At 45.7% G+C, this 27,412-nt stretch overlaps 1 protein-coding gene across 13 annotated transcripts; it reads right to left on the minus strand.

Annotated features, from left to right (window-relative positions):
• Positions 1-255: 255 nt before the first annotated feature.
• PAX6 (paired box 6) lies at positions 256-27,412 on the minus strand. 13 transcript variants are annotated; one of them, XM_060261918.1, is made up of 11 exons: positions 27,314-27,412; positions 21,651-21,781; positions 20,812-20,853; positions 20,703-20,717; positions 19,448-19,613; positions 9,509-9,667; positions 8,651-8,733; positions 7,704-7,854; positions 7,463-7,560; positions 2,611-2,761; positions 256-659 (listed from the first exon to the last, which is right to left on the minus strand). In XM_060261918.1, exons 1-11 carry the CDS (start codon positions 27,321-27,323, stop codon positions 574-576), a joined length of 1,092 nt encoding a protein of 363 aa, XP_060117901.1. In that variant the 5' UTR covers positions 27,324-27,412; the 3' UTR covers positions 256-573. The 13 variants fall into 13 exon arrangements, with proteins under 13 accessions (XP_060117901.1, XP_060117900.1, XP_060117896.1 ...); XM_060261917.1 differs by having other exon boundaries at positions 7,463-7,578; XM_060261913.1 differs by having other exon boundaries at positions 20,502-20,717.

The following is a 27,412-nucleotide window of genomic DNA, read 5'->3' on the forward strand; positions in this document are numbered from 1 at the left end:
CTTTGAAATTCTTGCTTAACCCTTGTTTGCACATAAGGATTCATCTATTAATAACCTTTGGAAATCCCAACAGATTTATTTTTACAGAAATCTACTGTGTATTGTTCCAGGTGGAACTATATGCAATGGAATGATACAAATTTGGAGCAGCAGTCTGAAATCTATGAACAGATTGGTAGAAGTATTCGATATAGCTTGATAAAACTCTTAATTCATGGCAAAGTTCGTTGATCATGGCTTCCTTTTTTTAAAAAAAAAAACACAACTTCATGACCAACACAAAAGCAAACATCCATTCAGTCTACATTGTTCTTTTTCATTATAACATACAAATGCCCATTTACAAATAATACACCAAAAATGGATAAAAGTTTGGATACCAAAATGAAGATTTGTTCCAAGTGATATAATGCCTTCAGTATACAAAGGTCCATATTAAAGTCTTTCTCCATGTGTTGCATCGTAGGGCACAGTTGCAGTACAGAAGTACTTTGAAAGCCATTCTTCTTTTAGAAAATACAGCTGAACATCCAACTGTTGTCCATAGGGCCATTTATAAAATCAACACATGGTTTACTGTAATCTTGGCCAATATTGAGACATATCGGGTTCACTGCCAGGAACTTGAACAGGAACTGATACTCCAGGGGAAATAAGACCTTTTTTTTAAAGAAGGAAGATAATATATAACACACAGATTTATTCAACTTTTCTGCATGCACTATAAAAAGATAGTATTAGGACTCTTGGTTGTATTCTAAATGTTCTTAAATTTATTGAACAACTTGTATATTTTATAATTAGGTCTCTGAAACTATCTGAACATCCAGTAATAGCTGGAGATACAGATTAATTTATTCCTGGAAATGTGTAAAATAAGGAACTAAGTGGAGATTTGGAAAAATAAATGACACAATCATGACTTTATAAGGACAACAGAGAATGACTTCACATAAAGAAATGTATGACAATGGTTCTGATCATAGTAGTTTTACAGGATTTCTTTGTTTTGGGATATGATCCAATCAAAGTTAAGCACTTTGAATTCCCACAGTACATAGAGTTAAGAACATAATTTTCCCATTGAAGTCAAAGATATCCAGCTTAATTTTGCTGGATTGTGCCCTTGGATTTCTATCCTGCCTACTATGAAAACTAAGCACTATCACATGAGAACAAGAATAAACTCTTTTAAAAAAAACAAGGCGAAAGAAATTAACAGTGACATCCTAACAAGGTCTACTCAGTAGCCTGCTTAGCTTAACCCTAGGAAAGTGTTTTTAGGATTTCTACATTACACATCACACCTTTCCCTCAAATCCCAAGCTCCTTGTTAACCTTTGTGCCTTGAGCTACCTGCTATTTTTAAAATAAATATAGAAACATAAATCTGGGGGTACATGTATGCCCAGTGGGGCTCCTATGACCATCAGGAATTGCTGCATCAGGGCCAGGGTTCGTTTCATAAAAAAGAGGTGCCAGAGCTCATTAGCACAACTAATTTACATATGCCACACACCCCTGACATCACTGGAAGGTGTACTAAATTGTATCAGCTCAGCATCTACCTTGAAATGCTTCTTTGAATTATAATTGTCCTAATAAAACTTTACTCCCATCCTATTTTTAAAAAAATACTTTATCCTCTGGGGTCACAGTGATATGATGAAGAATTTCACCTGTTTGCTTTATATGTTTTGGTTTTTCCCATTTTTTTGTGGGGAAAAATATTAGAAAGTTTGTCAAGTTGTAGAGTTCAGCAAAATTCTCACAGGGAGTATGGAGCCCAGAAGCAAAAAATAGGGAGGGGGGGAGAAAAAAAGAGCACAATAAAATTAAGAGGTTCTGGAGCTCTGCTCCTGCCCAAAATGAGGCCTGATGAAGACCCTTGTGACATAATAATGAAGAACTAAAACCAACATTACAGGGCTTTTTTTTTTTTAGCAGGAATGCAGTTCCAGTTGGCTTGGTGTCGAGGAGTGTGGCCTAATATGCAAATAAGTTCCTGCTGGACTTCTTGTACAAAAAGCCCTGTGTGAAACAATGGTGGTATCAGGGGGTGGGGCCTAATATGCAAATGAGTTCCTGCTGGTCTTTTTCCTACAAACAAGCCATGCCTACGTGTTATTTACATCAGCTGAGGTCCAGAGTAAAAAATATTATCATTAGCCTTACATGATACTTGTTTACTTGATAATTTCTGATTTTTAGGAAATGATCCTACTTAGTCTCCAGCAAGTAGGTCAGAAAATGCTTGTGCACTCCATAATTAAATATTTATTCCTCTTAATTACATTGATTCTGTTTTTTTCACATGCTAATAGGAAATTTTACAATTTTTTTAACTATCCTGAATTTGAGTTACAGCTAGATATAAGAAGGAAGGAGGGAAGGAGGGAACATTTAGAAAAATTATGTCCCCCTTCAAAAAAGTTAAGAAACAAAAGTGTTTTTATTTTAAGCCCAGGATGACTGCATTTAAGACAATGATTGCAGGATTTCCATAGATATCAAGTCTCAGCAGAAAACTTTCTGAACACTTTAATCAAATCATGTAGGGGAAATAGTCTCAGTAAATTCTCTTTAAAGAAAACAACAATGGTTGCTTACCTGTTGAGGTTGTGCCAGAAGTGCCCATTGGCTGGCTGTTCATATGTGTCTGCATGTGAGGAGGGGTGTATGTATCATAGCTCCTCCCATTCACTGACGGACTTGTGGGCAGCATGCAAGAGTAAGAGGAAGTCTGGCTGGGTACTGGGGGCTGTGAGAAGAAAGAAGAAATAATTGCTTGTGAATTACAGCAGCAACATACATTATTTCTTTTGTTTAGTCTGTTTTGTGGGCAGTGTAAATGTCTTCACCATAAATTTAAACATAGTATTCCATTTCATAGGCCCCATGCTTCCATTTGTTTTAGTGGAGACCAACTGATACCCTTCAATATCCATAAATCAATATTGTTCCCTGAATGTATTATTTATTATAGTTATATCCTGCTTTTCCTTTCAGAAATTCTGAATGATCAATTTAGCTTCAACAATGCTACGCAACTGAGTCTGCTCTAGCATTCACTGAGCAGGGAAACTAAGCACCACAATGGAACTTTCATACTCAGAATCAGTCAATGAAAACTACACTACACTACATTAAACTACACTACACTACACCATAGGCATTGAACTAAGATCTCTTAGATGTACCAGACTCACAGTCAATAAAAACCATCTATCCCCTCTCCGTACAGTAGGAATCTGGCCATTTGTTCCAGATGCCCGCATATACATATGCAAAACTCAGAGTGAAGACACCAATAGAAAACATGGTATGTGAGGTTTGGTCTATGACAGATCTATCTCTAAGTCTCCTATAACTCAGTAGGTTGATTGGGAATAATAGATTTAACATCTTAAGGAATCCTGAGTGGAAGTGAAAGCCATATCATTGAAGAACAGTATTGTAAAACCTAAAGTCATTCTTAGTTTGTGACAATGTAATCTTGTAGTCCTTCTAACACAGTCCATTAGTTCCATAAACTAACAGTAGTCACATCAGTATCTATGAAATAATAGCAGTTTCCATCCAAATGTAAAGTCTGCTGCTGGTTGGGAAGACCTTCTAGTTGTTTTTCTGTACATCTGTGTGGTTACATGAGCAAAATATGATATGATGCTCCTATTAGTAAAACATACACAATCCACTCAATTCATCTCTCTATGTCCCAATTGTGTAGGGACATGCATAAAAGATAGGAGCTCTGGCCAAGATAAGCTCAAGGGAATATTATTTCTAAATCCTTTAATATTTGCCAACTTTTGTACATTTTACTTTGTAAATTATTTTAATTTTCTGGTGTTCCTTTGTAATCCCGGGTTTTAGATTTCTGTTCCAACTTTTAATTGCATACTAGCTAAGGAAAATAGTGTAAATCTCTCTATATTAGATTTAAAACAACAGTTCCCTCTATTGTTTTAGGAATATTATTTTGCTAGCAAAATTAATTTTAATGTCAGATTATACTTTAGAGACCCAAGTTTCCCAATAGTTGTCTTTGATACATCCTAGACATACAAGGTGGCTTCACACAGGATATTTGCCCCAATCTAGCCCCATCTCCCATTTGGATTAAAAGTGCACAATCACATGAGCACACCTGCTCTCTAAGCCGCACCCGTATTCACCCTGTCTCCAGATGCCTCCTATCTGCATCAAAAAGCTACCTGGATTATCCTGGTACCATCCCCCTTAATCAGATGTAGGTCACATAATTGGCTGCTGTCTGAATGCCCTGTGGTGACTCATAAGCGGAAGAACTGTGTGATCACGCCAAGCCATTTCCGGCAAGGCTGGGGTCCACCCCAACCCCTCTCTGAGGTGTGCTTGTGCACTTCTCTGATTGAGCACACACATGGGGCCTTTTTAAAAAAGACAACCCTTTCCACAGCGGGTCTGTGGTTGAGTCAGGCTAGCAGTGTGAATAGGCAACCACTGACCGCTGCCAGGATTCTGCTGCTTCAGCAGCAGCTGTCTGATAGCTCAGAAACAGTTCAAACTGAAATGGATTTTTTCACAATGGGATAAAACCATGTCAATTTCACAGTGTGAAACCAGCCACAGTTCTGGATCTCTTGTAAGCATGAGCCAATTCCCCATTATTTAGCTCCAATCTTTGTCCTCTAATCCAAAATGCAACTCCAACCCAAACTCTCACTGAAGTAAACTCCACACATCTATCACAATCATCCATTCTCTGACATTTACTTCAATAGTGTAACACAGACCCAAAGTTAGGAGCTTCATTTCTAAGAACAAGGGCCTGTATCTAAGATTATCATTATACATGTTCTGACCTTTGTCGGTCCACAAATAATGCTGAATTTTAAATTTCCATTCAGTATCTACACTGCAAGTGTGGGATAACAAGTAGCATAGCACCAACTTCACCTGGATCATCTGAAGTGGTGATGAATAGACAACACTTCAAGCAAAGCTACATAATGCCCATAACTTCACTATCTCACTATGAACATAGTTGCATGTATAAAGCTGACATGAACCCCTGAGTTGTATTCTTTTCCCACCAGCTAGTTATCTACATGCTCACAAGCATGAAGGTTGGCAGCTCTATCCTTTTAGCATAGTTATTTAGAACTGCAGGTGCTGTTCACATCCTTCTCTCCCTCTTGGGCATTTCTCGGGTGCCAATAGCCACAGTGTCTCATCAACCAAGGTGTAATCCTGCTAGCATTTTAATAAGCTCATTCCCATCATGAGTGTTGTACTAATGAGTTTCTCTGGCTAGATACATTTTTCTTATATTTTTCTTTTACTTGACTGAAACTTTTGCCTCTTGAATGAGTCCCAATAAACTTTAACCACCCACTTTATCTGTTATTTTTCATTATGTTATCAATCATGTCCTTTCTCATCTGGTCTGAATTATGCAATTCAAGGTTTGTAAAGCTCCCCTACCATTTATTACCATGATCTTAATTATGATTATTATCATAAACTACCATTTATTATCATGATTCAAATTGGTGGTCATTTTGGTAGCTTAGTCATTTTGGTGCCTTCTGCAGTGTCAGAATCATTAGCAAATTCTTATAATGAAGTGGGGACCATTATATGGGGTATCATTCTGGCATCTTTGAGTCTGAATTCTGTCTTCCATATATGCAAAACTGACAAAACTACTAAAGAAACTAGCCTTGGACTCAGAGCCTATGTACAGTGACCTTGTTTCAGAAGAATTTAGTTTCACCTAAGTCTGAATAAAGCTAGTGAGGCAGCAATAGTTTCTAGTCCCTGTATATTCAGTGCAATTTCAGAACATTCTCTGGATTGGAGTCAGTGGCCACATAGATTTAAGCTAATTTAGGACATGTTGAAATCACATTTTGTTCTGCACTGAATTGACGCCATCATGTGGAGGTAAGGTCTATTGATTTCTATGCAAAGTGTTCTAAACCAGGCACCACTCATATAGTCCTATGGGGAAACACCCATGGATTCTTTGAGAGTGAAGAATGTACCCTTCGCATCTAATCGGCAAAGATCCATGTAGTCATAAATCCAATTCCATTTTTCTCTTTGATATCAGAGTATCATGCAACTTCCCTGCTAAGCAACTGCTGGACACCCAAGAATTTGTCTTTTAGATGCCTTATAGCTTATGAAATCAGAGCCTTAGAGAGAACATAGTCTTGTGAATAATTTTAAAATTAATTTATTCCAGAGTCAATTAATTTGCATCAACTTTTGCCCCTTTTTTCATATTAATAATCAGAGGAACTGTTTAAAATATGCCTCTAAGAAAGAATTAAAAGAGCAAGAACGTGCTAAAGAGAAATTAAACACAAAACCAAAGTACACTGGAGAGTAACAAAGAAGCATTGATCAATTATTCTTATTGCTAAGAGTGGGAAAACATGTCCATTCTTGCTCCAACACATTAAAAAGTGGACCCTAAATAGGACCAATAACTCTCCAAGAAGAACATGAGCCAAAACTGACAGTCAGTAGTCAGATCATTCTGGAGAAATCAATAACAAAGTCACATCAAGCCCCTGGCTATCATCTTGCCCTATATTCACATTATTGAACTAACATAGCCCCATTTTGGACTAATATGCATCTGTTTTTGTGAGAGACAGAAACGTTTTCAGTGACCAACAACATCTGGAACAATATCATGTACCATTTGTACATTTCACTCTAGAAAAGCTTAGAATAATGTTTGTTTGCACAGATACCCTAAAACCGTAACTTATCCAAGCCTACAGTATGACCAACCAGGGCTGTGAACCACATCTCCAAGCAATAGTATGTACTGTAACCACTGCACAACTGGGAGGGATCAATATTTTATGCATTTTATGAGGCACATGGATGACAAATTTATGCATGATAAAAATACCACATGGAATCCATTGATTGTATAAATTCCTGTGAAAGTTCACAATTGCAGAATTATGGTGCTAAGATACTACTGACTTACTCTGGTGTGATCCTACTGAAATAAATGGAAGATGTTTGCAGTAGGCAATTTAAAAGTGGCAAGATCCTTTAGCCATCTCTTGTTATTAGTGTGGTTACAAAACAAAAAAGAAAGATGGACTTTTTGCCATTTCAAAGAATAGATACTGGTTCTATTTTGATTCTGAGCCCAGAACTGTGTGGTGGTAGTTATTCCAGACTAGTTAAAATACAACATGTATTAACTAATACGATACCTGATACAGGGCTTCCCATTTGTAAGGGGAAGCTAACAGTACTCAATGAGTTTCAACATGGATTTATAGATAAGGAAGTTTGGCAATGGTTTGATAAAGAAATCCCTTTTACCATTGGAAAAACTCCCCTTTTTAGCAGGGCTTAACATCCTCCTATCCCACTTCAAAGGATAAAACACTACCCAATAATCACTCAGCTTGCAGAGAGCATATTAGTGGATTATACTTACTTGCATAGGCAGGTTGTTAGCCATTGTGAAGCTAGGCATGGGTGGCAAAGCACTGTATGTGTTTGTTAGCGCGGTGTCTGTCCTGCCCAGCATTGAACCTGATGTGAAAGAGGAAACTATAATAGAATAGATAGATAGACAGGATGGCTGTATTAGTTTACACTTCAATCAGATGACTGTATTACTGTATCGCCCAGAAAGGGTGAATGACCAGTCAATATATTTCTTTGAGCATATTTACCAGGTGTTGTGGGCTGGGGGATTGGTTGGTAAACACTTGTGCTGAAACTGCTACTGATGGGAATGTGACTGGGGGTGTTGCTGGCTTGCCTTCTCTGATTCCTTAGTTTCTCTTCCCGTCTCCACTTTGCCCTCCTGTTGGAAAACCACACCTGCAAATACAAGATAAGTTCCATTGTTACAATTAAAAGACTGCTGTATCCCACAGTCATCTCAGATCTGCTTCTATAGAAAAGAAGAGAGGATCCTTGCAAATAACCTGCATCTACTTATCTGTTTGGTGTAGTAGTTAAATGTGCAGACTCTTATCTGGGAGAACCGAGTTTGATTCCCCACTCCTCCACTTGCACCTGCTGGAATGGCCTTGGGTTAGCCATAGCTATTGCAGGACTTGTCCTTGAAAGGGCAGCTGCTGTGAGAGCCCTCTCAGCCACACCCACCTCACAGGGTGTCTGTTGTGGGGGGAGAAGACATAGGAGATTGTAAGTCGCTCTGAGTCTCTGATTCAGGGAGAAGGGCAGGGTATAAATCTGCAATTCTTCTTATTCTTCTTCTTTCCAAATGAAATGAGGCTAATAGCTTAGCACTCAACATGCAGGGCTATCTGCTGCGTCTTTCCACTGGGCAAACTGAGAGCTAAATGCAGATGCACATTCACTATGCATCCAGATTGCAATATATATCTGGATCTAGAGGATATCTGGGAGAGAAGTCAGTACTGTCTGTACTCTCTGCACTGTCTGTACTCTCCCATCTCCACGTGCACACCCCTCTCCCTCCCCACTTGATTCTTTCTTTTGGCACAATGATAATAGCTGCAATGGAGCCTGTGTCTTTCTTCCTGAAAAACATGAGTGTACTTTTTTCAAGACTGAGAAAAGGGGAGGGAAGGAGAAAAAAGGGAGCAAACGCAGAGGAGCAAGGAAAATGGTATAGTTACTTGGGTACCTGTATTCTTGCTTCAGGTAAGTCTATTTTGGCAGCTAGTCTCTCCCTGGCAAACACATCGGGATAATGAGTTCTCTCAAATTCTGTTATAAAGGAATAGTATAGAATTAGTGTTAAAATAGGTTTCAAAAAGAACGACAACATATTGCTTTCAGCCTACTGCAGGATTCTTTTTTTTTTTTAGTACACTCTCTGCTTTAAATAATTTGTGAGGCATATTCCCACAAAAGTGCTTTTGAACAAGGTAAAATCTGAGTTTATTTTAAAAGTGAGAGATGTTATGGTTAAGCATTCACTTTCTCTCACCACCCCACCCTACACATAAATGCACATGCATTCCCATCCTGGGGTTACGTGATTAAAAGCGGAGTTCAATAATTAAGGAGAAATTGACAAATTCCTCTGTGCTTGGGTGATGTTAGTGTGTTAATGTTAGTGCATTTTCCCTGCTAGCATTTAAACAATATATTGACAGCCCATAATCAGAGTTGTACCAAGAGTCAAAGCCCCTAATCAGAGCTGCAGAAAGTCTGCTACACATGGGTGGTGATTAAACTGAACCAGGTCAATGTAAGATTTGCAACCTCAGTGGCCTAAGCAGTCCCTCAAGCACATAATGTCTGAGAAAAGATGAAGACTGCAGCTGAAGTTCACACAAACAGCCTGCACCACAATCTTGGGAGCATTTGGTGGTCAGTGCAAATTTGATTTATCACTTAAACATTTAAGAGGTGCCACAGAAACTTTTGAGATTTTCATCAATTAATATCAGCACCCTTTCTCCCAATCTGGCAAACTGGGTTTGGGCAGGCAATGGGATGCACTTCCTTTGTTCAGCACATGGAAAATGCCACCCACCTTTCTCAAGCGCTTCTATTTGTTCTTGGGTGAAGGATGTCCGATTTCGCTGCAGTTTTCTTTTCAGCTGGAGTCTCATCTGGGCTTCATCTGAATCTTCACCATTTGAACTGATGGAGTTAGTATTTTCACCCCCTCCTTCTTGCTGTGGACAGCCATCTACAACATAAAGAGAATAGGCCATGCTGTACAATAATAAACTTGGTTCTTGCAGTAACCTCTTACAGTTCAATCAGAATTTTGATTTGTTCTGATCCAAAACACATTTCAGGATATCGCAACAATCCAGAGGATGCAGTCCTGTGTATGCATACCTGACGTAACTGCAAATTCAACTGAATTTATGTCTGAATAAATATGTAAATGGTTGGCCTACACATCTCACTGAAATTAGGGATGACTTACTTGCACATGGTCACTGTGATCCACTTAGCTTTTGTAGAGCATGGAGCTTTCCCACTGGAGAGGGCATACAAGAGGAAGTTATCCTCTAAACTGAAATATCTGTAGACATAAAATTTCCATGCAGGAGCACAGTCAGAGCTCTAGCCTGAGATCAATATGCTTCAGGCTGGGCTGCATGTTTCCAAGACGGCAATAAGCTTAAGTCATACAGGTTTATCTGGCTTGTGGCATATGGGGGCCACCTGATACATATAGGACAACTCTAGTTTTCCAGATGGATGAATCACCTGATTTTAAAAAGGTATGCCACTGAAGAGAGAAGAATTAAGTCTTTCTGCAGCATAGTTGAGTTAAAAATGGAGAGAGACCAAAGACAAATCAGGGTATAAAGATGGGGGCTAATATTGACTAAAGCAGGATGGAGTTTAAAAATATCAAAATAATAACATTTCACTATATGATTGAAGAAGGGATACATATATTTGTCTGTCTTATTAATTCCTGACATCTCTTCTTGACCCCATCCTCAATATAGCATGTTCAACTAGAGTTTCAGGTAAATATGGTGGCATCTTTTGCAAAACGCCCTGAAAGATCCTTTGTCTGAGGAACTTATTTACCTATTGCTACATTTAAAATAGCGCTGTTCAGTATTTCAGATTATCTATAATCAGTAATTCCTATCTAATCAATTAGATGTTGATAGGTTTGCAGAAAATGCTATTAAGAAACCAAACCAAGCTTGTAATCTTTTTTAAAAAATATTTATCTAGTTTTGATTTGAATTCTGCACAGTCAATTTCATTTTAAAGGTTGTGAATTTAGAAGTGCCTGCATTGTTCTGCAGTTTTATTCAACTATTGTATGAGTGTGCATTGCCTTGACACCTATTACAGAGCACAGCTGTAATTATATCATCACCAAGAACAGGCTATAATTGCTGAAAATGGAATTTTATATTTAGATAAAAGGACTGTCCATTCTTTGTAATGTGTTGCACCAGAGAAAAGTAAGATTTCTTTTAAAATTTTAACATGTAATTTTAAAAAGAAATAGTAGCGAGTTTGCTAAGTAGCTAAATATGCTATTCTGCAGCTGAATGCCTGGCATATCATTTAAGTGGTACAATTTTAATTAGGGCATTTCCACTACTTTTAATGTAATTTCTATCATTAAACAAGAGAAAGTTTTATTGTTTTCACATTGCTGCTGGAGGTAAAGATATGCTCGTGGTCTAGCTGTCTTTCAAAGTGTCTGCAGACACTGAGGGGAAGGGGGAAGGGAGGCTTACAAAAGGAACGGACATTTCTGTAGAGGCAGAGGAGAAGTTGTCAGTGAATTAACTCTCCCTTTCTTTTCAGAGCATAATTCAGAGTAGTTTTTGATGTTGCTAATTTTTTTAAAAACCCCACAGAATTAGGAATTCTTTTTAACATAAATTTGCTAGAGTCAGAAGAAGAGGGGGGAGTTGCTAAAAATAAATGGCCAGCTTTCTCTCTCTCTCTCTGATGGAAATATATTTGTGGGAAATCACCTTAAAGTAATATCATTTATAATCAGCTCACAATGGGCCCAGCCTTCAAAGGCTGAAGAGAATTGTGACAGGATCTGGTTGGGATCTTTTCAAACACTTTGAAATGTTTTAAAACCCCAACTTTCTCTTCCATTTAAACAGTTGGATTCATCTCCAGTGGTCACCATATGGGCGTTTGGAGATCTATTGAGATGACCACCAACACTTGAATAGAGCAGGGGCTGCTTTTCACCAGGACACAATGCCCTCTGAGTAAGGGAAACTATTAAACTCTTGGGGCAAGGAGGAGGGTTGGCAAACTTTCGTGGGCAGAATTTGGAGGACACAATCAGGCAGGCTCAACAAAAGGATTCTCTTGAGGCTTGCAGTGGCCCACATTGTATCATAAGGATCCCAGTCAACAGACTTTTCAGTGAAGTATGTTAACCTTTAGGCACAACTATCATTAATCACTGTCCCCTGGGCTGGGCTACTCAATGCTATTTAGGATTTTTTTTTTAAAAAAAAACTTTCTATAGGAGCTAAGGAAGAAAGAAAGAACACCCCTAAACTGGTGAATAGGCCAGCTCCTTACACTGAGCCTGTTTACTCAACACCAGAAAAGGGGGGGGGGTAGTAAAGGAGAGAGGAAAACTCCTTATCTAAGATTAGAGAAGTTTCACCTAGCAGAGAAGAGCCCCAAGACAAGGCCCCTGTTTTTATTTGCTAGCCAGAGCTGGTGGCTGACTTTTCCAGTGTTTTCAGAGGATGGTACTTGTGGGTTTCCACTTTACTCCTAAACAATGTAGCAGACCAGCTCAAGAGCCCTCCTTCTTCAGGCTCCTGTTTTTCCTAAGCAGTTCTGCTGGGATGGTGGTCTCTTAAGCCTCTGGATCCCTTTGGCATTCTGGGTTAGAGAACTGAGCACAAAGCACCCACCTGAGCACAAAGCACCCACTAGTTCTCAGAGGGTAACACACCTGTAAAGCAAGGAAGTTCAATTGGACTTAATTTAGAGGAAACCTACTGAAGGCTGAACTAGTATGCAACACAGGTGAGTGTTTTGTGCTCAGTTTCCTAACCTTTGCCTAGAGATGCAATCCTTTCCTGGGTGCCACTTGTTTTATGTCTGAGAGGGGAAAGAAGCAGAGGAGTAGATGCATATTCCTAACTGATGCTATATGCTCGCGCTTTGTCCCTGTATGGCACTCCTATAAATGAGCTAATATGGGGTATTACCCAGCACTAAGACTCACTGTGTTTGACAGTGTTTACTCCCAAGTAAGTATGCCTGGGATTGTAACCTTAGCTAGTATGGAAACTTCGCAAGGGATGAATTTCCTACATAGATATCACTCTGCCTTTGCTTGTGAGACTAACTCATCCTGACCACCTGATTTACAGAGGGCAAAATAAACTCATGAGCTGAGAATGTATGAACAACCTACACAAGAGCAACAGAGTTGCCTGGGGAGGTTCCTGAATGGGAAGCACAAATGATGGATGGATGGATGGATGGATGGATGGATGGATGGATGGATGGATGGATGGATGGATGGATGGATGGATGAGGTAGGTAGGTAGACAGACAGACAGACAGACAGACTTCTGCTTCACCAGCCTTCAGATGGGGCTGTCACAAACAAGTTGACCATATGCTACTTCTGAACAAGTGCATTCAGGATCTCACTAATGGGATTATTTCCCCTCAAACAGCTCTAAATTACATCTCTTGCATATCGTCTAAAACAGCGATGAGCAGTGTTCCCTCTTAGCTGAGTTAGTGTGAGCTAGCTCGCAGTTTTTTAGCCTCTGGCTTACACATTTTTGTCTTGGCTCAGGAAGGATGGCCCCAGAGCAAACTAATTTATGCCGTAGCCAAATCGCTCACTCACAACTTTAATGCCAGTAGCTCACAAGGCAGAATTTTTGCTCACCAAACTCCACAGCTTAAAGGGAGCATTGCTGATGACTATAAAACGAGGGCCTGGTCCTCACAGAAATCTGGGCTCATAGGGTCGTGGATCTGCCGGCATAGAAGCAAAGAACTCAACCCAGATCGCTGGACTGCTATGCGATGACCACGTCCCACTCCAGCCCATAAAACGAAGCTGCCTGTACTGGAAAATGCCCGGCCTCTACAGTTTGTGAGCTCGGCTGCACGTAATCTACAAGACGCCCAATGTGTATTTGAGTGTGTGGTTTCTCCTGAGCGGGTGTGCGTTAAACATCTTAATGCTTCGGCTTTCAGCCCCACTTCAGCTAGTCTGAGGCGGTGGGCAACCGTTCGGGTTGCTGTGTTGTCTTTCCATTCCAGCCCCCTGGACACAAGCTTACTTAAGAGACCGCATAATCCTCACTGCGTTTGGGTGTGTCCGTCTGTTTGTGTGATTTGGGTGTGTGTGTGTGATTTCGGCCGCGAGTGGCTGGGGCTTGTGCCCTGGTCCCAGGAGCATTCCTCCCCCGCGAGATTGCTTGTGATCCAACCCGTGTGCATGTCAGCACCTACTCATGCGTGGCCAAGGCCGCTTTCACTGGCAAGCGCCATTCATAACTGATAAACAAATAAACCTGCTTTCAAGCCAGGCTGGGGAATCTCGCTTCTTCCAAGGTGAAAATGGCAGCTGAAATTTCCACCATAAAGATTCGTGGGGAATTCTTCCCCAAAAAACTCAGAGCTCTTCTCCACTACACCGTCCCCCCCCCCCAAAAAACCCCTACTTCCTCGACCAGCCAGCACTCCTAAAAGACCTGAACGTTCCGAAGAAGCAGAGGAGTAGATGCATATTCCTAACTGATGCTATATGCTCGCGCTTTGTCCCTGTATGGCTCTCCTATAAATGAGCTAATACGGGAAATTTACCATTGACGTCAATAGGATAAAGTTTGCGGTTTAAATCAAGGGCTCTTAGTTTAGTATTTATTACAGCCTTTTCGCTTTTTTATTCCCATCCCCCAGCTCCCCTCCAAAGGTGGGGGGGCACACACACACAAAAACACCACTAGTGTCTGTTAAAGTTATTTAAAGGTTAGATCTGGAATAACCGATATGTTTCTTTTAAAAAAATGTCAGATAATTAAGATATCTTCCTTTCTTTTAATGGGGGACTTTCTCTCTCTCTCTCTTTAAAAAGAAGCCCTATAAAGGAATGAACTCAATAGTCCGTTCCACCTTCCAGACCTAATCCGCAAGAAAGCGACTGAATATGCTGTCCCTATTATCCTATAGCTAGACCATCTGACGCTGGGTATAGGATTTGTTTCCAGGAAAGAAAAAAAAAGGGGGGGGGGGATAAAAGACGCTGGGAAATAAAATCATTCCTTGGTTTCTTAGTGTCTTAATCAGTGAGGCGGAAAACTAGCACAAAAAAAAAGAAAAAGAAAGAAAGATAGCAAACCGATTGCGGCACCTTTCAGCTGCAGAGCTGGGATCAAAACATTGTAGCATCTGTTGAAAGAGAAAGTGTCTAAATCCTATAGAAGGCTTTAGTCTTATGAGGAGGGGGGAAGTAGGGGGGGGGGAGATAAGAAACAGTGTCTCAGTGATCCCTAAAACCACTAAATCACTGGAGAATTTCTCCCGGATAGAGATGTCTCTTTTTGTTCTGTCAGCTCTCGTGTATCCATTATTTTATTCACTGCTGCATGGCGTTTATCAGATTGAGACCATATTTGTCCCCCTCTGAGACCTAACCTTGCCTTATGCTTCTGGAGTAATGGACTCTTAAAATCCAGGAGCACAGAGACAGCCCTGCAAGGAAAAAAACATTAAAGATGGGCATGAATATTCCAGGGCGAAGCCATTTTATTAATGTTAATTTGGAGGCTTTCAAAGTCTCCCCCCCCCTCCCCGATAGGGCCCTCACGTCTCCTCCTCTCTTCTTCCATTGTTCCCCCCTCCTGACTCGGGGCCGATGATACAGCGGAATCTCTCTTTCTGTCCATTCATTTGTTTTAACTGTATGGCAGCTAGTGACTAACCGGGCCTTTGGCACTCGGCCTCTCTAATGGTGAGCACGTTCACTCCAGAAGGTTTCATGGGCAATTATGTTCACCTACCGAGAGCAGCTTAATACGTTATGGGGCCATGATCCAGGAGGACTAGCATCCTGGGCAAAACGTCTCGTGTGTATCTACGGAGTGGGTTGAAATATTGTGCTTAATTCTCCCTTTAAAGCCGAAGGGACTTACGAGTGCTTTAGTTTAACTGATCCGTGAATCCCTCCCCAATGCCAATCCAAAGACTTCAAGAGATTCAGCAAAAGAAGGCAGTGAAATTAGACGGAAAATTTGAACTGCATTCCTGGGGAGCAGCGTCGACACCCCTCAATTCGTGGCGCTACACCCCCCCCCACCCCCCACCCCGCCACTGATCCCAGGTCTTTAGGAGCCGAAAGCTCTCTGCTTCGTTTTAAAGGCGGGAGTTCAGCTCCCAGGATGTCCTAAGGAAAAGCACGCGTCGTGTGAAAGCCCCCCCCCTTTCACACGACGTGTGTTCTTCGCTAGGACTTCCTAGGAGCTGAACTGGGAGAATAAGGCTTCAGTTTCAGGTGCTGTCTGGTGTAAAAGGCAATCAGAGACACAGCACCTCGAAGTATCAGGTGTCGACGGGTGTCTTTCCAGAACGGGTGTCACGTCGGCTCCTCCCCTGATTTCTGCACTACAGCACCCTCCACTTTCTAAACAAAAACTCGGCAAGGTACATTTTAAAGGAGTTTTTAAGACCCACAGATCCTAACGGGAAAGGCAAACGCCGGTCCTAGAGAAGAGGGCAAATTCCCAGAACTTCTCCACTCAGCAAAGAGAGCGTCATCTCTTGCTGCGCCAGCCCTGGAGACATTGCCACACTCGAGCTTTTCATACCCTCCCCGGTGGTAGGAAGCTCCCCACCCGCAGCCCCGAGACTGTGCGTTCCCTCTCTCTCTTCTCACGCGCCTGTGGGCGCTCGCACACCAGATCTGTCCTGCTGGAGCTCTCCAAACGATTGGTACAAACAAACCAGAGTCGTGTGGCTCCCTAAAAACCAACAGGCGCAGTGCGCCAGAAGCCGTGACCAGAGTCCACTCCACCAGATCCACCTTCTCCTCGAAGGTGCTCCAGCAGTCCCTTTGGGCTTTGCTGCAACGGATTAGCACCGCTCAGGAAGCCCTGGCTGTCTGCGCCTGCGGCCTGTGCTTAGCTTCCTGGGCCATTCCGCTCATCTTCCTCGGCTACACCAACAGCGGTTCTGGACCCACAGGGTTATACCTTGACGTTGGGCACCTGGAAGAAGGCCCACTAAATCCCCGTGGGTCCGAAGTAAGGCTTCAGCCCTATGTACTGGGTCAAGTCCCATTGAACTGGTGTTGGATTGCAAAGCTCACTAGATTCAGAACAGACATGCTTCGAATCCGACTGAATGCGAGCGGTCATGGACCTCATGTCTGTAGCACATCATATAGCTGTCCTGCTTATTAATGTGCACCTTTTTCTCCGTTCAAGGGTGCTTCGCTTCCGGCCTGTCACGTATTTGAGCATCACTCCAACCCATGAGCTCCTCTTCTTGCGAGCAAATGGACCAGGCGGGGGACCGCCAAAGAGAGACCAGAGGGAAAGGAGGCCAGCCCCCCGAACGCTTCTCCCGTGCAAGCCCCCTGGACTAGGGCCGGGCCGGGGGTGCTCTGCAGCCATTGTTCACGGCCATCAAGGTCAAGCTTGCGCGGCAGAACTTCCCGGGGGGGGGGGGAAGGGGTGCCCGCCCTGTTTCGGGATGCCAGCAGGCAGCAGCAGCAGCAGCGTGCCCAAAGCGCCCCGTGGATGAGCCCGCTGAGCCTGTCTGACTTCCAGAGCTGGTTGGAGTCAACGGAAGCCCTGGCGGTGCTGGCGGGGGGGGGGGGGGGGGGGGCGAGGGGCAAAGACCTCTCTCAGCAGCCTCTGGACAAACCCCGGGTAGAAGGTCTAAGTCCCTCCCGCAGACCACAGCTGAGTGCGGCCACAGGTTTCACAGCTCCTCCCAAGCCGAGCCTGCAGCCGTGGGGGGGGGGGGGGGCGGAGGGGGGAGGGGATCGTTCCAGGTTTAGTGGGACCTGACCAACCCCACCCCACTTCCGCTTCCCTCCACCCGTGGGGCTGCTTCTCTCGCTGGCCTTGGTTTCCCCACCACTAGCCGAGTCTGGTGGTGGCCCTTTCCAACAGCTGACCCGCCCTGGGCAAGGCGGAGGGAGGCTGCGATGCCTGGGCCCATCCCCAGTGCCCGGAGCTTTGCCTGCGCCAGACTCGCCGGAGCAGCGCTGCAGACAGTGCCTCCTCCTCGGGATGATGGGGGTTCAAGCTCAGGCTTGCTGCCCACCGCCCATTGCCGCGCCGTCTGAGCAGAGGTCTGCCCGCAGGGGGCTTCGAAGGGCGGCCTTTGCCCCCTTCGCGGACGCTCGGCCTACAGGCGCACGTACCGCGGAGCCAGCGCACTTTCCTATCTCTCAAGGCCCTCGAGGACACCCTTCCAGATCAATGCGGGGAGAGCTGGGTGAATATCGGCGCGGAGGACTTATTATGGGAAGGTCAGTCCCATTCCCCTCCCCACACGCAGCTACTTCCTCAAGACTTTCTCCTTCCCGAAAGGGAGACCCAAGAGTCGGGAGCTTAATAAGATGCCCCAAATCTCACTCTTTTCAGGGTCCCTCCTAGATTGCTCCCTTCTCTTAAAACTGACATGTCTAATTGGCAAGCGGTGCCATATCGTGTCCAGAGGTCTCCTGTGGAACATTTCTACAGCTGTCTCCTTCAACTAGGCGCTTATTCATGTCGCCTTAATGAGAAACAAAACGATCTCTAATGAGCAATTACATAGCGACAGAATTGTTCCCATAACAAATTCTTGCGTGTGACAGAAACATCCTTTGTACCAGATATTCCGCATATTGTTACTGATTTCTTTCTCTTTCTCTCTCTCCCTTTTTGCCCCGGTGCCTTAACCTCCTTTTCGGGAGACAAACAAAAAGCAGGTTGTTGGGGAGACACCTCTCCTTACAGACTGACCACAACCCGAGGAGAGACTGCTGGGGAAGAGAGGCCGCATGCGGGGGGTGGGGAGGGGGGAGGAGGGAGAACCCAAACAAACCAGAAGCCATTAACCATCTCAAGGCGAGGGAAGGAAAGGCAGCATCCCTTGATCCTTCATAGTAGCCCCCTGTCATGCTCTGCAACAATCACCGAGTCATATACAGGGTAAACCGTGGCGGGTCTTGGCAAAATGGGTGCAGGTCTACCAGAGGACTGGATTAGTCACGGGATTTTAGCGAGGAACAAACTCCAACCAACTCCAACCTGAATCTTGAAGCTTGAATAACCACAACGGCGGATAAAATCGAATCCCTCCACTCCTATACCTTTTAGGTAAAAATACCCACCCCCCACCCCGCAGCTCAATGCGCTATTTTAAAGCAAACCGGGGGCGGGGGGGGGCTCCAAGAAAACTCGCAATGAAAGCCATCCCGCTAACCGGGGCTCCTCCATTTCTTTCTTGCCCATCATCCTTGAGGCTCCTGCTCACAGCCACCTGTTTTGTCAATTACACTTAAGGCACCGTCTGATACAATGATGTTTATCTCGCAGTCTATCAGTGATTTAGCAGACTCTTTGCGAAGCCTGATTTATTAAAACGCATTTTAATCGGCAGAGGGGGTGCGTCTCTCTCCCTCCCTCCCGTGTACGTGGCGGCGGGGGCGGGGGGTGGGGTGTATTCCATGGAAAGCCTTATAGGAAGCGCGGGGGTGCTGGAAGAGGGACGGAGAACGAGGCAAATCCAATCCTGAGTTTTAAACATCTCCTTGGCAAAGCCTTTCAGACCTGTCACACTCTTATTCCCTTGACGCATCACCCATGACCATAGATTGCAACATGACCTTCCGCGGCGGAGGGCATTAGGCGGAGGCAGGCAGCCCTCTTCAGTTTCGCTACTTCAGTCTCGGAGGGGTCGTTAGAGAAATCGGATGAATGGGAGGAGAAGGAAGGAGGAAGCCTGGCCGGAGCCTGGCCTTCCTTACCTTGCGTCGGCTGTCCTGGAACGGATGTCCCCGGGTACCACCCAGGTCTCGTGCCCCAAGTCCCAGTCTGACCGTTCAGCATTCTTAGCTTGTCATACATCCCATCGGCACCCATCTGTTGCTTTTCGCTAGCCAGGTTGCGGAGGACTCTGTTGATCGACGACACCTGAAAGGGAAGGGGCATTCACTAAAATGGGACATGGCAGAACCCTTCGGAATAGGGCTGCTACTACACAGATCCACCCACCCAGCCAGGTCACACGATCTGCCTTTCTCGAAGAGAGAGCATTAAAAATCAACCCCAAATTGTATGTGCAAGGAAGTGGGTCCCACCGGTGTCACTGCCAAGCAGTCGAAAGTTATACACCCAAACTACCTTCGTGCTCCAGCACAGCCTTATTAACTGCAATAGGGCTACCCTAGAATAAATGGGGCGGTGGATTGCAGTCATTTTAGCTTGAGACCAGGGCAATATTAGCACAGATATTGAGACGGGAGGTTGCGATGGAATGGGAAGAAAACAAGTTCCATTGAAATCACGCTTCCGAACCCATCTGTTTTAACTCAAGATGTTATTCCCCCCACCCCAGCCCCGAAAAAGACATTTACAATGCAAAAGCCCAAGTGGGTTGTGTTCATCAGGATCCCTTCTTCTGGAGAAATGCATCTATGCAAGATGTACACCGGGTCAGAAATGCATTTTCAACCAAGAAACAAATGCCGGGGGTTGCGATCTAAAATCTGAACGAAATACATGAAAAGATGTCGGGTGACACTGGTGATTCACCCAGAAATATTTCGCCATCTGTCTTTTTATTTCTCTTGCTTTGATCTATAAATCCCTGGTAACTCACAAGCCAAGGATGAGGGGTGAGAAATGGTTTTTAGATACAACCCCCCCCCTCCAAATTCTTCACGCCATATTTTGGCCCTAGCAAAAAACGGGGGACTTCTTGGGCTTTCACTGAGCTAGAGGAACAAAGAGAAAGGAGGTTAGGTGCAGCTCCGCGTACTTTCTAGGTCAGATAGAGAAGGGGTTTCTTGATTAACTTACGCTGGGTATGTTATCGTTGGTACAGACCCCCTCCGATAGTAATCTGTCTCGGATCTCCCAAGCAAAGATGGAGGGGCACTCTCGTTTATACTGTGCTATTTTGCTTACAACTTCTGGAGTCGCTACTCTCGGTTTGCTACCTCCGATAGCCCGCGGTCGGATGGAGCCAGTTTCGTAATACCTGCCCAGAATTTTACTCACACAGCCATTCGATACCTGCATCAGGGAAGCGGACAGAAAATCACATTATTAATAATTTCAAGACAAAAATAAAATTGTTTAAGTATGCATTAAACAATGACAAGCTTACGTTTTGATTGTCCAGCACTTGGACTTTTGCATCTGCATGGGTCTATAACACAAAAATATACCTTAAATGGTATGAGAACTTACTTAGAGAAGTTTTCTTTCTTTCTTTTTTTCTTAAAAAAATATTACATTTGTGGCCCTACAAGCTACAAAGGTGAGAATTTTAAAACCCACTTGAGAGGGGGGGAAGAGAAAAACTGGAGAAAAATGTCAGATTCGGGAGCAGGATGGTTTCTATAGACCTAATCAGACCAGTTTTCAAAATATTCAGGGTGCGGATGCAGATGAGGAGGGCATGGGTGGTCTATAGGGTGAACCTGCCATCCTGGATCCCTAAGCCGAATCCCTTTGCCAAATCGTTCAATGCTAAACAAGCACCCAGGAAACTATTTTAAAGGAAACCAGCGTTGTTGATTAACAATATATATAGATATACACACATGCATGCAGAAGTTATACAGAGTGGGGAAAGGAAAGGATTAGCCTGACACCTGCTTGGAACTCAGCTGCAGAACAACCAGTGGGACTGACTTCCAAGCAAGTGTCTTGAGGTTTGGAGTATAAATGGACTGCATCGTCTGCTCAGTCCAGACAACTAATCATACACAACATTACTGCATTATCAAATGGCAATAAGGCATAAGATTGTCAAGCATCCATTTATTTAAGAAGAACCCCCCCCCGTGATTTAGAGAAGTAGTTTGAACCCCCCCCCCCGCCCCCTGGTAGGCTAGAGACAGGAAGGCAGAAGTCATTGCAAGCCCTTTCCCAGGACAGGCTGGGTTTCAAGCAAGGTAGGCGAAGGACGGCTCCGACTGGGGAGGCGACCCGCATTTTCACCTGCAGGATTCGGGAGATGTCGCACGGCCGAGCCCCGCTGTGGGCGAGTTCGACGATTTTCTGTCTGGTTGAATCTGGCAGCGGCCGGCCGTTGACAAACACACCGCCGAGCTGATTCACGCCGCTGTGACCTGCGAGGCAGGGGGAAGGAAAAGAAGGACAATGGAAGCCTCGGCTACCTGAGAAGGGGGCGCGAGGAGGCAGGCGCTGGCCGGGACCAGGGCTGGGGACGCGGAGGGGGACGCAGGCAGGCCAACCCGGGCAGGGGCCAACCGCCGAGGAAACACTCCTGCGGTTTCTTGGTCACTCACACTCATATAGAGATATATGAACCCCCACCCAGAGACGCCGAGACATAGCAGCAACTTCCATCTTAAGCCTTGTGTTCGTTGCAACACAATCACACACACACACGCCCCCCCCCCGCACACGCACACACATGTATATATAATATAAGATTCCAGAGCAATCCTCAGATCAAAGACTTTCTCTTCTCTGAATTGCTGTCCCTACACCACACACACACACACACACACAGAGAGCCCTGCTGCCCTCCCCCATTCCATCCCAAGAGCGGACTCCTCTCTAAAGATCTATTCACGGTCTCAGCTCTGCCTCTCAGCCCAGAAGAGCAACATTTGGTTACACACTTTCACTCAGAGACATCCTTTCAGCAGACTTGGCAGTCAGCGAACCAGCCAGCCAGACCCTGTTCGGGGAGAGGGGGTGGGGTGGGGTGGAGGGAAAGCCTCCTCTCTTGCTCTGGGCGGGGGGGGGGGCATGGGATGGAAGCTTCTCCAGCCCCACATTTGGAACGCGGCAGCTTGAAGTTGGAGCTCGCCTGATAGCCCCAGAGGAGGTCTATCCTGTCTACCTGCCTCCCCCTCCAGAGCTCCTCAGAGCTGAAACTAAGCCAACAGCACCTCCTGTTTTCCAACTCTCTGTTCTTCCAGTGCCACCTCCGAGAACCACCCCCTTCCCGGTCCCATTTCTCCTCTGGAAAAGAGGGGGAAGGGAATCAGTTAGTATTGCTTTTTGGGGTTTTTTTTTAAAAAGGAAAATAAATCGAAGTGGTCTCGTCTGAGCTCTGCAATGGTCCTTGCGCTTCCTTTCAGCTACAGCTTGCTTGGCCAAAAGCAACCCGACTGGAATGTTGTTGTTTAAAAAAAAAGCTGGAAAAGTATCCCCAACCTGCAGCTCTAGGCTCTGGAGGCAAAGGCTCCCTGGAGAAGGTCTGGACTCTCTGTGTGTCTCTGTTCTGCTCTCCTCCTCTCTTTGGAGCCTCCTGCTAAATTGACTCCCGGAGCCTCAGCTTCTTAGCAATAAATAAGCTCCAAATATAGAAGAGGGGGGAAATATGATGAGTCTCTCTGACATTTGTCTTTAAAATAAAACTAGCTGCACGTCAAGTTTGAGCTTAATTTCTGGAAATAGGCGGAAGTCGCCCCGGATCATGCATGGAAGGCTAATTGAAAAGATCAGTTGGAGCACTTGTGGCAGACATGTCACTTTATGACAGTGCTCCGCTTTTGAAAATTGCATCGTCACGACAAACAGGAGCATGATAAAAACGACCCTTTCTGTCCGGATCTGGGTATCACTCCGACGAGATTGAACTCTACCCGTTTCCCCTCCAAGGGAAGGCGACTTTTTAAGGTAGCCACGGGGCCAGTGCGGACACAACCGAGGGGGCGCGCTGCCTCCTCCACAAATGCGAAGTGACATGCAGTTTGGGGAGCTGTGTGGGAGGGCGGAGGGACTTCACCCGAAGCCGCTGGAGCCCCCAAGAACCCGCGTGGTCAGAGGTAGTTTTTAAGAACCGTCCGTCGCTGAGCCCCTGTTCACGGCACTGCTCAGGCCCCGCGCGATCTGAAAGGGCCACCGCTTATCTCCCGTTAAGTTGGAAAGAGAGGAGGGGCACCCACGCCCTTCTCCACCCCCCTCTATTACGGTTTACTTCCCCTGGACGCAAACTGCATTTGCCTCCACTCACCCGCGCCCCCCCCCCCTTTGTCCTGAATTCCAGTGGAATCTGGGCGGCCTCCACGGCAGAGGGGAGGGACTCGATCCGGCCGAAAGAAAACACTTTCCCGAGCCAAGCGATTTCCAGCGGGAGACCTTCGCAGGAGTTTCAGCCTTTGGCACTGAAATCGGGACGGGGAGAGCCTTTTATGGAGTTGGTTCTCCTTGGGCCCTGAAGATTCCTCTGGCTCTCCACCTGCCTGACCCGGGAAGCCTGGGATTCCAGGAGGCCCACCTTCGGGAGCCGTGGGGAGGGGAAGAGGGGTTCTGCTAGCCAGCCCCGCGTAAAGAGGTTAAGCCTTAATCAATGCCTTAATTTCCCAGGAGAGCGCAGGCAGATCGAGCCCAGTGGCAATGATTATGCGCCGCGGCTTCTAGGGCGAGGCATCTAATAGGGAAACATATGGTGTCAATTTGGACGCTCGGCACCACAGACACCCAGGAGTTCCCCACACAAAACCGAAAAGCGCCGGCTGCGCGACCTTTTGTCAAACTCCGGGCTTCAACCGCCCGGAATCTCCGCGCTCCGGATTTCCAAGGGGGGGAGGCGAGACAGAGCCAAGGCGCGCGTAAAGGCATTCCACTCCCCGCAGGATGCCACCGTGCTGGGTCCGCGGCAAGGCCAAGTGGGCCAAGTTTTGTTCTCCGCTCCCAGTTCAGCAAGATCCCAAGCAAGAGGACCCCAGACAGGGAGAGATCCCGCCAAGTCAGAGACGATCCCCACCAAGGATCCCATCTAATGACCTCACTGCAACCTGAAACGCCGGCACGCTTGGATTGTTATCGTGCCAGCCGTGAAGAGTTCCCCAGAAAAAACAAACAAACAAAGCCTCCACTGATCTGAATGCTCACAGGACTATAGCTCGATTCTGGTCCCCCGGTGCTTCCTTGGAAGTAAATGCCGCTGGAACCACACGGCCTCCGAGCCCTCGATTAAACTGGGACAGAGCCGCAGCTGTGGAGCCCGAGTCTACGCATTTTTACTGGGAGAAAGTCCTACGGACTCCAGTGAGGTTTATTCTCAAGAACATGTGCCCAGAGAGCAGCCGCAGAAGGAAGACCCAAAGAATGATTAAAGCCTCAGATGAGATTCAAGAAATGTTGCGGCAGCAGCGAAGGTCAGTGAAGCTCTGGTTCAATCTCAGGCTCTATTCACTAGAGAGTAAATCTCGTCCAAAGGAGTGTTTTAGAAGTTGTAAGCAAAAGCAATTTGCCAGCGAATGGTAGATTGTTTTATCGAAGAGGAATTTGCTGGAAAATAAGGCCGCAGCCCCTTTGATTTTCATAGAGGAAATTTAAGCACGTGCTTAACCGTCCACTTGCAATCATTGGAGCTAAAAAGTGCATCAGTTTTGCAGGATTGTGCCCGAAAGGTGCAGATTAGTAACCCGATCCATAAAGTGAGGAATCCGTAAGAGTCATTCCCCAATAATTATAGCTAGGATTTCCTCCCTCTTCCTTTCAAATATACCCGGAAGAAAGAGCCCCGGGTTTCCGGTGCATGGCCTTGCAGATGAGCGGACACATTTCGGACCTTGCCGCTTTTAGCGCCCCCCCCCCCCCCCTGTCAGCGGGAACGTTCACGGTGCGAAACTGAGCACAAGATCGCCGCCCTCCGAAGCAGTGTTTGGACATCCCTACAGGGTTTAAGGGAAAGACTCGTTTCTTTTCTAGAGAGGAGCAGTGGGCACTGCCCCATCTTCCATTCACAACGGGCTCAATTCGCTCCACTAAAATCCACGGGTGGGGTGGCGGTGATGAAGCCATTTGCTGGAAATTCGTCGGGCGGGATCTGCTTCTGGTTACTGCCTTGTGCCGCTAAGATTCACTCCAGGTTGGGGTGGGGAGAAACTCTGCGCGGATACTTTTGAGGCGCAATACAGGCCCGCAGCGCGTACAAGAATTCCATCCAGCCTAATGAAACTAACCCTCATAACACGCTATAAATTCAACGAAAGAGGGTAGATACGTTAAATAACGTGCTGGAAGCAAACGTCACGGAAATCAATGGGATTGATCCCGAAGTAAATGCATTTAGGACCGGAGCACAAGGCTATAAGGAAGCCAGCTCACCAAGTCCCTGCCAATCTGGTTTGTTGGACAACGCAATTGAAACTGACAACATCTCTGGACCCTTCCCTTTCAGGCTCCCTCTCTCACCAGGCAGGCCTGGCTGGTCCATCTCCGCATATAGAGCAGGGTTCGCAAAAAAAATGCAAGCAGAAAGCCACACAGGTGCCCATTGTATTTCTCCCCCCAGTCAAGGCCTCCAGTCTTGACTGACTGACTTACCACAAACCCCACACGCCCCCTCCCCCAAGTCTTTAGACCAGCGGAGCACAGGACCAGGGCGGCTGCGTGGGAACTTTGCCTTAGACCTTTGCTGTCCAAACGCTTGTTAAGGTGGAGAGCTACTTTCTTTGGACATGTCGGATTCAGGCACAGGGAATTTCAGTTAGCGACCGTCTTGGCTTGGAAACAGATCGGCCTTTACGACGAAGTAGCACAGAAAACAAGGGAGGCGCAGGAATCCAGGCTTGGCGGCCCCGGCTTGCCCTGTCTTCTGGACAGGGCTCGGGTTTCTTGTGCCAGCACCCCCCCACTCCCTGTGACACTATTGGACCTCTTCCGGTCCAGTCCACCTGCCTGGTCATCCAGCACGGATCAATCCGGCTGAATTTTACCAGCATCCACCACCGCAGATCTAACCTTTGCATGGAATTCAAGCCCATCTCTTTTGGTTTTCGAAGTGGGATGCAAACCCTTTCGCTCGCCTTTCCCACTATCCGCCGGATTTCTTTGAAATGCACCACTATGAATTCTCCCTGATTTCCAGCCTCCTCCCCCGCCACACGCGGAGAGAATCCAGGGGTTCAGACTCCGGTCGAAATCCTTTCGACCCCTAAGGACCTGAGCCTCTCTGCTCGAATACTTTGGCTTCGGATATCTAGGCCATCACGACTCCATCTCCAGCGCATATCTTTTGGGAGAAGTCAGTGCAAAAGAAAGCCCAAGGAAGGAAGCAGATTGTCCCTCCTAGAAATGCCACAAAGGGCCACAAAGGCGTCCCTTCCCTTGACGTTCAGAGAACTTTTCGCAGAGCGAATCTCCAAACACTCACAAAGAACCGACTTAATACCAGCTGCTACAAACGCGGTAGGTGAGGTGGACTTCGATAGTGGTCACTTCCACACTCAGCGACGGACCAAACAAGGCAGACGCCATCCACAACACGATTAACTTACTCCTCCGTCCTCCTTAGTGCAGTTACTTGGAAGTAAGTGCCATTGAATGGAATGACACTCATACCCCTCTAAGTAAGGACACTTCGGACCGCGGCCTTACAAAGCTCCTCTCTCTCCACTCGGGCAAAAGAAGGAGTAGCTACATCACCTAGTACTCCACGATCTACAAACTGCATGGCTTAGGGAAACAACTCAGAAAGCACCGGGCACCGCCACGCTCCTCGCTCGGCTTCTCCCTCTTCCCAGAAGAAACTAGTTCTAGTGAGATCACTATTTTGGAAATATGAAATACTACACCTTCCCCGCCTTCGCCTCCCCGCGGCCCACCCCACTACATCCTTACGGCTTCTCATGCTCAAGACGACATCACCATGAAATAGACGAAGAGTCACTTACTGTTCTGCATGGTGAATTGATGGAGCAAGATCCCACGTGGCTGGCTTGTAGTATTCTAGGAATGATAAAAACAAGCATTAATCAGAGGATGGGAAATCA

Source organism: Heteronotia binoei, chromosome 21 (assembly GCF_032191835.1).
Source record: "Heteronotia binoei isolate CCM8104 ecotype False Entrance Well chromosome 21, APGP_CSIRO_Hbin_v1, whole genome shotgun sequence".
Classification (NCBI taxonomy): Eukaryota; Metazoa; Chordata; class Lepidosauria; order Squamata; family Gekkonidae; genus Heteronotia; species Heteronotia binoei.